This window comes from Ochotona curzoniae, unplaced genomic scaffold (assembly GCF_017591425.1).
Source record: "Ochotona curzoniae isolate NIBS_2020 unplaced genomic scaffold, NIBS_Ocur_1.0 contig_908, whole genome shotgun sequence".
Lineage (NCBI taxonomy): Eukaryota > Metazoa > Chordata > Mammalia > Lagomorpha > Ochotonidae > Ochotona > Ochotona curzoniae.
In genome coordinates this window covers 4,493,091-4,504,388 of record NW_024466607.1, presented here as the reverse complement: position 1 = coordinate 4,504,388, position 11,298 = coordinate 4,493,091, and the positions used below count along the sequence as shown (strand labels likewise).

The following is an 11,298-nucleotide window of genomic DNA, read 5'->3' as shown; positions in this document are numbered from 1 at the left end:
ACACTGCCTTGCTGTGCTCAGGGAGATCCAGCTCTGCCCCCTGGGGCCCTGCTGCACAGGGCGAGGGGCGTGCGTGCAGCCAGGCATGTGGAACAGCAGAGCAATCCCAGGCAGGTGGCGCTGGCCTTTTTCATGCAGCATCTCACACTGGGCAGCTTTATTTTTATCATGGTCATACTTACTATTTTTTTTAAACAAAAAATATTTATTTGAACAGAATTATAGAAAAAAGAGGGAGAGACAGAGAGGAGACCTTCCATCAATTGACAGTCTACTCCTCGAAGAGTCACAAAGGCCAGGCCTGAGCCAGCGGTTCCCCGTGGGTCTCCCATGTGAGTGAAGGGCCTCAAGCACTTGAGCCACTTACTGCTGCTTTCCCAGGCACCTTAGCAGGAGCTGAGCTGGAATGCAGGCATGACAGGAGGTGACTTAACCGGCTGTGTCACAGCACCAGCCTGTTGCGCTGATGGGCAGGTTTTCTGGTCACCCTGGCTCTCTCGCCCTGGCCCAGAGCAGTCTTCTTTTCCAGGAGGCTGTGAGGACAAGGGCTGTCCCTGTCCCAAAATGAGTGAAGGGCTCCCATAAAGGGCGGTCTCTGCCCTTGGCAGACAGAGAAGGAAGGAGGGAAGGGGTGATAGGACCAGTTGGGACACCTGACCTGAAAGCCAGCATAAGACACCTCAAGGATTCCAGGGTGCAGGGGGTTCCAGACCGTGACCCAGAATCGCCATGGCCGCAGCCACCCTGGACTGTGGAGAAACGGTCACGAGTGGCCGGCAACAGCAGCAGCCTCACGTTCCAGCCTTCGGCACAGTTCCAGGCGACCCCGCCAGCCCTGCCGAGCTGCAAGGCAGCCCGGGTCAGATGCCCAAGGCTGCGTGTCCAGGGCCCGCAGTAGGCGCGGCAGGTCGCGCAGCAAGCGGTAGCGCGGCAGCGCGCGCAGCGGCCGGGGGATGTCGCCCTTGGCGCAGAGGCGACTGAAGTGTGCCAGTAGCAGCAGCGGGCCTGGGGCGGCGCCTAGCAGGGTGAGCAGGGGCGCTACGCCCGCTTCTGAGCCGTGGGCTGGGCTCCACAGCAGCAGCACCGTGCCCCGATCTCGCGCCACACGTGCCCGCGAAGCCCACAGCCACGGCAGGGGGCCCACGTGCGCCACGCGGGTCCCCTCCCACAAGTCCACGATCACGTCGCGTCTGCCGCCCAGCGCCGTGCGCAGCAGTTCGGCCAGCGCTCCCACAAGGCGCCTTTGCTCCTCGGATTCGGCCACGTGCAGCAGCAGCACCGGGCTTCCTCTACGAGGACCTGGAGGCAGAAGCAACAGCTGGAAGGGCGAGCAGCCCAGTGCCACCTTTCTTTCCCTGCACTGGGTGCGGAGTGCCCAGGCCCCTAAGCAGAGGGGACCAGAGTCTCAGGTTCAGCAAGATCAACCCAGGCTGGGCTTTCATCCCTCACCAACTGCCTAGTGCCTGGCACTGTACAATCTGCCTCAAAGGCCCATAGTCCTGCCTTAGCCATCCCTGCCCACCAGGGGGCCTGCCTCTTGCTCCCTTGGATGGCACTGACAGGTGCAGTGCCAGGTACAGGAGGGAGGCAGGTGCAAATCCTCCGTTCTCCCCACATGCGTTTACCTGAGAGTGAGTGGCAGCGGGTAAGGACCAGGACAGCTCCCAACAGGGCAGTGAGGACCAGCAGTGCCACAATCACCAGCCCTAGGTGTCTGTGAGAGACTGAGCCAGGCAGGGTCAGGCCACACCCAGCTCCTCAAGAAGTGGGGATGGTCCTTCTGTTGCCATCCCCCCTTCCCCACAGCCAAGAACTCACCATCTGGACATAAGCGACGCTTGCAGGCAAATCGGACATCTGACCTCCACACCTGAGGGCAAACCCCCAACCCTGTGAGCCAGGGCCTCCATCCCCTGCTCCAGGGAAGAGCAACAAGGCATGTGGTGTGGAGAAGGGGGTCCCCGTGGGCCAAAGAATTCCTGCAGCTCTGGCTGGGCACCTCGTCTACCTCACCACGCAGCACAGAACAGGTGTGACGTGGCCAGACTCGTAAAGATGGCCACGGTGAGGACCAGGAGCGCATGTGCGGCAATGGCAGGGCAGCCACATAGCACCCAGTTCCATTGCCTGGGGAGTGGATGCCGATATTCCTTACCAGGATACAGTCCTCAGGTTTTATGAAGGGGATCACCAGCTCCAGCGTCACGGGGCCCGAGCCCTGGGTCTGCAGGAATAGGGAGTGGAAGGGCTGGCCTCTGCACCTTGGCCTGTGCTGTTGCCCTCCCGTCCTACCCAGGCTGACAGCCACACCCAACCTCTGAGGGGTCTTCCAAGCCCCCCCAGTGCCCCTGCTCTCCCCACCATGGCTGGAGGACCTGTCAACACGCTCCGTGCCTGTCTGGTACCACACCCTGGCACAGATGGCAGGTGCAAACATTACCCCAGTCCTACAGTGGTGTGCATGCCAGGGCAGCTCCCAGCACTAGGAAGAAGTGCCTTGTCCCCAGAAAGCAGCCCCCGGGCAGGTTTGGCTATTGCCCTGAAGCGCCTGACCACATGCTTTCACCTCTCCTCCCTGACACCTAGTATCTTCATATAAACAGGATGAGAATCTGTCCTGAGTTACTCCATGCAACCAGAGTGTTTGTGCAGTCACAGTGGCTACAGCTGGACATGGAGCCCCACAGGCAGGCTCTTCTTGCATCTCCAGGGTGGGCAGAGCCAGCACTGGGTAAAAATATGCTGAACTAGACAGAAGGGGTTACCATCTGTCTCATGCGGGCTATCACCCTGTCCTGGTTATGGAGGTGACCACAGCTCCTGTCTTTCAGATTCACACCCTGACTCCTACCTGACCCATCTCAGATGCCAGGCTGCATCAGCCAGCGTGTGGGAGCTGACAGCCCCCCTCCTGGCTGCACTCGAAGCAGATGGTCTCCTCCACTAGGAGGCACAGAATGACTCATGGATTTGACTCAGTTTTAAGGCTCTTCTACATAACTTTGCCTTCAATCTTCAGTGTGACTTCATCTTAAACTTGGTGTAGTCTTAAATGTTTGCTACCACCTGCCCTGCAGCCCTCACAGACACAAAGCAAAAAATCCAGCTGTAAGCACGTGTTCAAGAAGGAACGGGAAGGGAAGGGGCCGATCTGCTTAGTCAGCCTGGTGCTGCGATTTTACACGCATACTTGACTGTGGTTTTCATACTGGATGCACACAGCGAACCTGCCAGTGCACGTGAGAGTTCAACATGTCCACAGTGCCAGGCAGGAAGGAAGCACTTCAGCTTCCAGGGCACCTCCTCCTGAGACAGCCAGCACACTCCTTGGGGAGGCAGAATTGTGGGCAGCAGAGACAGCTGGGTTCAAGAAAGGCTTCAGAGCCTGGTGTGGTAGCCTAGTGGCTAAAGTTTTTGCCTTGTACATGCCAGGATCCCATTTGGGCACTGGTTCTAATCCCGGAAGCCCCACTTCCCATCCAGCTCCCTGCTTGTGGCCTGGGAAAGCAGTTGAGGATGGCCCAAAGCCTTGGGACCCTGCACCTGCATGGGAAACCCAAAAGACACTCCTGGCTTCTGGCTTCAGATCAGCTCAGCTCCACCCAACGCGGCCACTTGGGGAGTGAATCATCGGACAGATCTTCCTGTCTTTCCTCCTCTCTGCAAATATGACTTTCCAATACAAAAAGTAAATATGATCTCAGGAAAAAAAAGACAAAAGAAAACGCATCAGCACGACACATGGCAGCAGTGTGGGGGAGTCAGGGAAGGCTGCCTGGGCCAGTCCACCGAGGGCCAGTCCTCGGTGTCCGCTGACCTTGTAAGGGCCCTGTCAACAATCCCACGGACTGGAGCCAGCCCAAGAGGGGCAACAGAACAGAGAGACGAACGAAGAGCTAAAGGGGTCTGCTAGCTTGCCTTGCCTGGCTCTGTGTCCTGGTGTGACAAGGAAACAGGGATGTGCTGTGAGCAGTGGGCCAGCCCTCTGAGCCCATACCTGGCTGACACTGTACACGGGGGACGGCTCGGTGTCCCACCCTGAGCCTGGGTGGCTCCAGGCAGCACTGAAGGTGGCCTGTGTTCTCGAGGAGAAGTGAAGGAGTAGCTGCTGGGCCTGGGTGTCCATGCTCACGTTCCAGGATGCAAGAGCTCCTACTTGTGGGAGTGGACATGGAGTTGGGTCATGAGTGACACAGGTGGGCTGGGGTTGGTTTTGGTGAAATGAGGGAAGGAGCCCTGATCAAGGTCACTTATCTGCTTACCAGTCCCGTGGGGGCATTCAACGTGGCTGCTGTTTCCCACGGAGAACTAAGGAACACAGGAAACATAAGTGGGTCCCAGGCACCTGCCTCCACCCTGAGCCCCACCTCTGGCTCACAGTTATACCTTGAAACAGAGCTGGGGATGTAAGTCCACTTTGTCCAAAATATACCACTGTAGGGAGAGCAGAGTCAGCTGGTGGGGAAGGTGGTCTCTGTGCCCCAGCCGTACCCCTCATGGTTTCCTGGGCAGCGGGAAGGGTTCAGTCCTCACCCCATCTGCCTCTCGAGCTGTGGCATTGGGGAGGTCTTTGCAGAGGCCTTGACCATCTTGCTTCTGGCACAAGGACGCCTCCAGCCTCAGTGGACAGCGGAGGGTCAAGGCCATGGCCATCTGATCGTGCTGGCTGTGATCGGTGAAGTGCACAGATTTCCACAATTCGGAGCCATCTGTACAGGGGGTTAGGGGTGGGAGGGAGACCTCAGCCCTGCCATGCCCAGGATGGCATGGGGCTCCAGATGATGGGTGAGTGACACTGGGGTACATGTGCCAAAGGGGTCTAAACAAACAAGCCCCGTCCCAGACCTGTCTCCTACCTTTCTGCTACCTGCCCTAACCCCCTTGGGCCCGTCTGGCCAGCTCATGGCTGCTCCTCGGATCACAATCCACTCGGACGCCTCTCCTCTCTCCTTTCTAAACCTTGCCTGTTTCTGAGCCTCATTCATAGATCAGCTCCTCTGAGACTTGCTTGGCTCCCAATGGCTGCCGCAGGCTTCTCCTGATCCGAGCTCCCTCCTGGCCTTACCTGTAATGACAACGAGCCTTTGTGCACCCTATCGGGGGATGCCGAAGTGCACCTAGCACTTCTAGCACTTTGGATGACACTACCTTCACACCTGCAACAGAGCTTCTGCTTCACAAACCACTGAGTGGCAAGGCAGGCATGTTTTTTGACAAGATGAGGCTCTGTGTGGCCCCCAGGCCTAACCTGTGCTAACCCTGTCACTGACATAGGAACTCCCCAACTCGATGGCAGGCACTGACGGCAGGTAAGAGATGGCTTGACTCCAGAGGCCTCGGCGCTCGTGGGAGAGGGCGAGGCCAACATGAAGAGCACTCACAGGCTTCGGGCCAGCTCTGGAAGGGACACTTTTTGCGCCTCACAGAGTCCTCTTGCAGGTGGGATGCCTGCAAGAAGACAGTGGGGAGCAAGGGTCAGAGGAATGGCCTTCCCTTTATTGCTCACACCTGCAGCCCTGGCTTGCCACTCCAGTGGGGCAAGCTGCCGGAACTGCCAGGGCCTGAAGCAGGGGAGTAAGGAGTAGGCAGGACTGGAGCAGGGAGAGGAACTCCAGGGTGCAGGAGAGCAGCCAGCAGACACCTGTGTTTCCTGGGCAGCACCAGCCCAGCAGGAGGGAAGGCCATGTCCTCCATCCTGAGCCTTCCCTGGACTCCTGGCTATCCCGAGTACTGCACTTGGGCCTCTGCACTATTGAACGGACCGAATGCTATCCACCCTGCCTCAGGTCTGCACACACCCTCCCAAGGGAAGGACTCCCTGCCTGTGCTGCATGCTCCTAAGAAGTCTGCATGTTGTCCCCTTGGTCTCACAGGCTCAGAAGAGTGCCACCAAACAGGGCCAGAGGGGATGAGGCTTCCGGGAACACAGGGAACCCAGCAGGAACCACCTGTCACACAGCACGGGAAGCTGGCCATCCTGCCCCTGCAGGCATAGGGCTGGTCTGGAGCACGGGCACGGGCAGCTAGGTTTGGGTGTGGATTCCAGTGCATAGATCCTGTGCCCAGCAGCCCCTTTTCCCACTGGCCCAGCTGCAGCCAAGCTGGTGTCCATCTCACCCAGTGTCATGGAAATTTAATTCACTAGAGAAGTGCTTGAGAGCTGCACTAGCTGGGGGGTCCCCTAAGGCCTGTGGGCACCCATACCTGTCCTTCGCTCACCTCTATGCACAGACAAGGCAGAAGGAACTCGTAAGGCAGCTCAACAGTGTGGCCCCCGGACACGATTTTCTGTTGATGCAGCAGCCAAGGAAGAGAGAAGAAAGGGCTGAGAGAGTGTGTGGGTACCTGGGCAAAGGCAGGGGGCTGGAGCCCTGGCCAACACTCCCTGCACCTTCCACAAGATGAGCATCATGTTCTCATGGGGTCTCTGCTCTGGACTCCAAATACCCACTGCTCTAGGTGCTGCAAGTGGAGCCAGGGCAGGAGACAGGTACATTAATTAAGCCCCAACAGTCTGCCAGGCAGGTGCCTGCAGGAGCATGAGCTAGGTTAATGCATGTGGCATCAGGGGGTCTTCTGAGAGCGTGAGGCTGGACAACAGCAGTCCTGTAGCCATGCCACATGTACACATGGCATCATGGCAGCTGGCAGCGGTGGTGGGAGTTAGGGCCTGAGACAGGAGCATGCAAGTCACACTGTGTGAGAGGCAGGAACAAAGCATGGGAGATGGATGGTGCCCAGCACAAACCTGGCTGCTCATTCCAGGGCTCCTCAGGGAAGCCACCCCCGGGGACTGAGAGAACCACCAAGACAGTGGGAACCATGCAGAGGAGAGATGCAGTTGGGCATGCCTGCCCCTCCAGTGCTCTGCTGCCTCAGACCACAAGGCCCCCCATTTCTGTCTCATCCAGAGAGCCCTAATGCCAAGCTTCCTACCTAGTAAAGACACAGTAGACCGTGTGTCTCCCATACAGTTCCCCTCTGAACAATGAGCTCACCATGGCGCAATGTGGCACTATACAGGGGATGACACTCTTACCTGAGCCTCGAAGGGGCTGTTGAGCTCCTCGCACTCCAGGACCCACTGGTGACAAAGACGCACGTGCACTTCAGGGCCTGGAGGAACGGTTACCTGGATGGCCCGAGCCTCAGGCAGCCAATTAAAGGAGAATGTAGGCCCTGGGGACACAGGGACCCCTGGTCTTGCCCTGGCCTCACCACAGGCAGCACTGCTCAGCTGAGCCATCCCCACTCCTGCCCCTGGCCTTACCTGTATGCCTGCATGGGCCCAGGCTGGACCTGCTGGCTGCTGCATCTGGGTCCAAAGGCTTGGTCCTCCTGGAACGCAGTCCCTTGTGAGAGGGGCCTGGGGAGGGTGTGGAGACAGGACGGCCCTTCCCAGGCAGGCAGCAGCTACCCAGGAGCTTGAGCTTCCTCTGCACGTAGAGAGCATGGTTGGTTTCGGGATACCTGATACCTGCTCCTGTACCTGAGGTGCCACATGCTCAGCCTCTCCTGGGTCCACTCCCCTCACTGCCTGAGGGATAGGACAGGCTTCATCTCCACACTTTCCACTTCCCTCTAACCCCAGCTGAGGAGACAGTGAGGGGCTGTGGGGCCCAGGACAAGGATGGAGTGGCAAGGAGAGTACCTGAGCAGGTGCCGGCAGCTGGGGTCTCTTACTCAACCTGAACTTGCAAGGTGTCCTGGATTTGCACACTGAGAAGTAGAGCCAGCTGCCCTGAGGGCCTGCTCAGGGTATGGTATATTCAGTACCCAGCCCTACAGTGTGCCCTCCCCTACCTGGAAATGTGGCCCCTGCAAGCTAGGAAGTCATTCTCTTCTGTAACATTTTAATTTTTTAATTATTCGAAAGGCAGAGTGAGACAGACACAAAGAGAGAAAGGGAGAAACAAATTGCTCTTCATCTATGGGTTTACTCCCCAAATGGCTGCCACAGCCAGGGCTGAGCTAGGCCAGGATGCCACAGCCAGGGCTGAGCTAGGCCAGGATGCCACGGCCAGGGCTGAGCTAGGCCAGGATGCCACGGCCAGGGCTGAGCTAGGCCAGGATGCCACGGCCAGGGCTGAGCTAGGCCAGGATGCCACGGCCAGGGCTGAGCTAGGCTGAGGCCAGAACTCCATGCAGGGTTCCCCTGGGGGTGGCAGGAGCCCAAGCACTGGGATCATCCTCCACTGGTTTCCCAGGTATATCAGCAGGGTAGCTGACAGGAAGTGGAACAGCCAGGACTTGAACTGGGATTCCCATACAGGATGCCAGCATCATAGATAGTGTTTTAACCTGTGGTGCTACAACGTCAGGCTCTAAGATTCTTAAATTGAGAAAAAGCTATATTCCAAAGGTATTCATTGTAATATTATTTCTAATACTAGAAAATTAGAAATGGCCAACTCACAAGCAGGGTAGGGATGTTTACTACGTAGTATTGATTGCTAAGCCATCAACAGATACAGAGGGCAAAGAAAGGATTTGGGAATGGGTATCAGGTACACAGTGAAGATGCTGCTGGGGCACCTCAGCAGACAGCAGTGCCTGTAGGCGAGCTGAATTCTGACTTCTTGCTGGGCACTCCTTGGGGTGGAGAGGGGAGGGTGGCACAGCAGTTGGGTAACTGTTTCCCTTGTGGGAGACTGGCATGAAGTTCTGGATTCCTGGCTTTAGCTACAGTTCCAGCTGCTACAGGCATTTGGGAGTGAACTAATGGATGGGAGATCTGTCTCTTGCTTTCAAATAAACAATTTTTAAGATTTTTTTCATTTTATTTGAAAAGTTACAAAAAGATCCAGAGATCTTCTACCTGCTGGTTCACTTCCCAAATGGCTGCAATGGCCAGAGCTGGGCCAGACCAAAGCTAGGAGCCAGGAGCTCCATTTGGGTCTCCCACATGGAGCCCAAATCCTTGGATCCTCTTCTGCTGCTTTTTCCAGGACCCTGGCAGGGAGCTGGATAGAAAGTGGAGCAGCCAGGACATGAACTACACCCATATGGCATGCTGACACGGCAGGTAGTGGCTTTACAATGCTGGTCCCAATAAATATGTATTCTGAAAAGACCCTATGCTACTGATGCAAATATCTGTTGGGGCCCTGGCTCCTGGCTTTCTGCAGCATGCACACCAGAAAGCAGCAGCTAATGGCTCAGGTAGCCAGTTCCCTGCCACCTACACACAAGGGACACAGGCTTCCCAGCTCCTGGCTCTGGCCTTGGTTGAGTCCAAAGCTACTGTGGGCATCTGGGGAGTGAAGAGCGAATTAGAGCTCTCTCTTTCTCCTCTCTCTGTCCTTCCCTTCCTTCCTCTTTCTCCATTCCCAAAGAATGAATACTTCTTAAAAACACACAAACTGCAGTCATGAATACCGGCCATGCTATGGGATGAATGGTGCTCTGAGTCCCTGAGGCGGCGGACAACAGGACAAGTAACTGTTCCACTGCAAGTCCCGCTTATTGGAGCCTCGGAACCCCCTCAACTGTTCCTGAATCACACCTCCTCCTACAACAGCCCAAAGGGCCGTGCCTCACACCTGAGGAATCTGATGTCTCATGCAGGCCCATACAGCAGGGACAGAGCCAGGTCCCAGAACGCCAAGGCTTCTTGGGGAGCAGGGTCGACTGGGAACTGCAAGCACTTCCTAGGAAAGAAGGGGAGAGATCAAATGGCTGGGGCTGTAGAATCCCTCCTGGGTTGGAGAACGGTTACACCGCCTACATTCTGCAACTGTGACATGGGCAAATTAAGAACTTGTCCAAGTGTCAGACTGCTGAGTCATCAGCTGGGGCTGCTGTCAAGACCCCGGGACATGTGTGGTCCTGCTGCTGTGTACTGTCAGCAGTGAGATGCCGGCGGCTGCATCTGCTTCCCACCAACTCCTCTGCACAGACAACACCGTCTATGCTGCAGTCACCTCCACACAGCCCACAGACAACACCGTCTATACTGCAGTCACCTCCACACAGCCCACAGACAACACTGTCTATACTGCAGTCACCTCCACACAGCCCACAGACAACACCGTCTATACTGTACAGTCACCTCCACACAGCCCACAGACAACACCGTCTATACTGCAGTCACCTCCACACAGCCCACAGACAACACCGTCTATACTGTACAGTCACCTCCACACAGCCCACAGACAACACTGTCTATACTGTACAGTCACCTCCACACAGCCCACAGACAACACTGTCTATACTGTACAGTCACCTCCACACAGCCCACAGACAACACCGTCTATACTGCAGTCACCTCCACACAGCCCACAGACAACACTGTCTATACTGCAGTCACCTCCACACAGCCCACAGACAACACCGTCTATACTGCAGTCACCTCCACACAGCCCACAGACAACACCGTCTATACTGCAGTCACCTCCACACAGCCCACAGACAACACCGTCTATACTGCAGTCACCTCCACACAGCCCACAGACAACACCGTCTATACTGTACAGTCACCTCCACACAGCCCACAGACAACACCGTCTATACTGCAGTCACCTCCACACAGCCCACAGACAACACTGTCTATACTGTACAGTCACCTCCACACAGCCCACAGACAACACCGTCTATACTGCAGTCACCTCCACACAGCCCACAGACAACACCGTCTATACTGCAGTCACCTCCACACAGCCCACAGACAACACCGTCTATACTGTACAGTCACCTCCACACAGCCCACAGACAACACTGTCTATACTGCAGTCACCTCCACACAGCCCACAGACAACACCGTCTATACTGCAGTCACCTCCACACAGCCCACAGACAACACCGTCTATACTGTACAGTCACCTCCACACAGCCCACAGACAACACTGTCTATACTGTACAGTCTGTACAGTCACCTCCACACAGCCCACAGACAACACCGTCTATACTGTACAGTCACCTCCACACAGCCCACAGACAACACTGTCTATACTGTACAGTCACCTCCACACAGCCCACAGACAACACCGTCTATACTGTACAGTCACCTCCACACAGCCCACAGACAACACCGTCTATACTGTACAGTCACCTCCACACAGCCCACAGACAACACCGTCTATACTGCAGTCACCTCCACGCAGCCCTGGGCTCAGGGGTAATGTTGTGTTCCCTGTACATCCCTCTCTGTTCCTCCTTGCTGCTCCTCCCAGGTTGTGGATGCCCTGGAGTAGGTACCTGCTTGATGGAGGTCACCAAGGGCCTTAGGCAGCACTCAGTGCCAAGCAAAGCTGGTCCTGCCCCTTTCCCCTGCTTCTGCCTTCTTGGGTTGGGAATGAA

The 11,298-nt window shown here is 56.5% G+C and overlaps 1 protein-coding gene across 1 annotated transcript; it reads right to left on the bottom strand.

The window, feature by feature from the left end:
* Positions 1-333: 333 nt before the first annotated feature.
* Positions 334-11,298, bottom strand: IL17RE (interleukin 17 receptor E). Its single transcript, XM_040995167.1, has 15 exons — positions 11,197-11,298; positions 9,543-9,650; positions 7,652-7,749; positions 7,271-7,436; positions 7,040-7,179; positions 6,220-6,288; positions 5,382-5,448; positions 4,534-4,709; positions 4,387-4,434; positions 4,263-4,308; positions 3,998-4,152; positions 2,156-2,224; positions 1,819-1,870; positions 1,626-1,724; positions 334-1,299 (listed from the first exon to the last, which is right to left on the bottom strand). The coding sequence occupies exons 2-15, from the start codon at positions 9,571-9,573 to the stop codon at positions 764-766; spliced, it is 1,752 nt and encodes a 583-aa protein (XP_040851101.1). The 5' UTR covers positions 9,574-9,650; positions 11,197-11,298; the 3' UTR covers positions 334-763.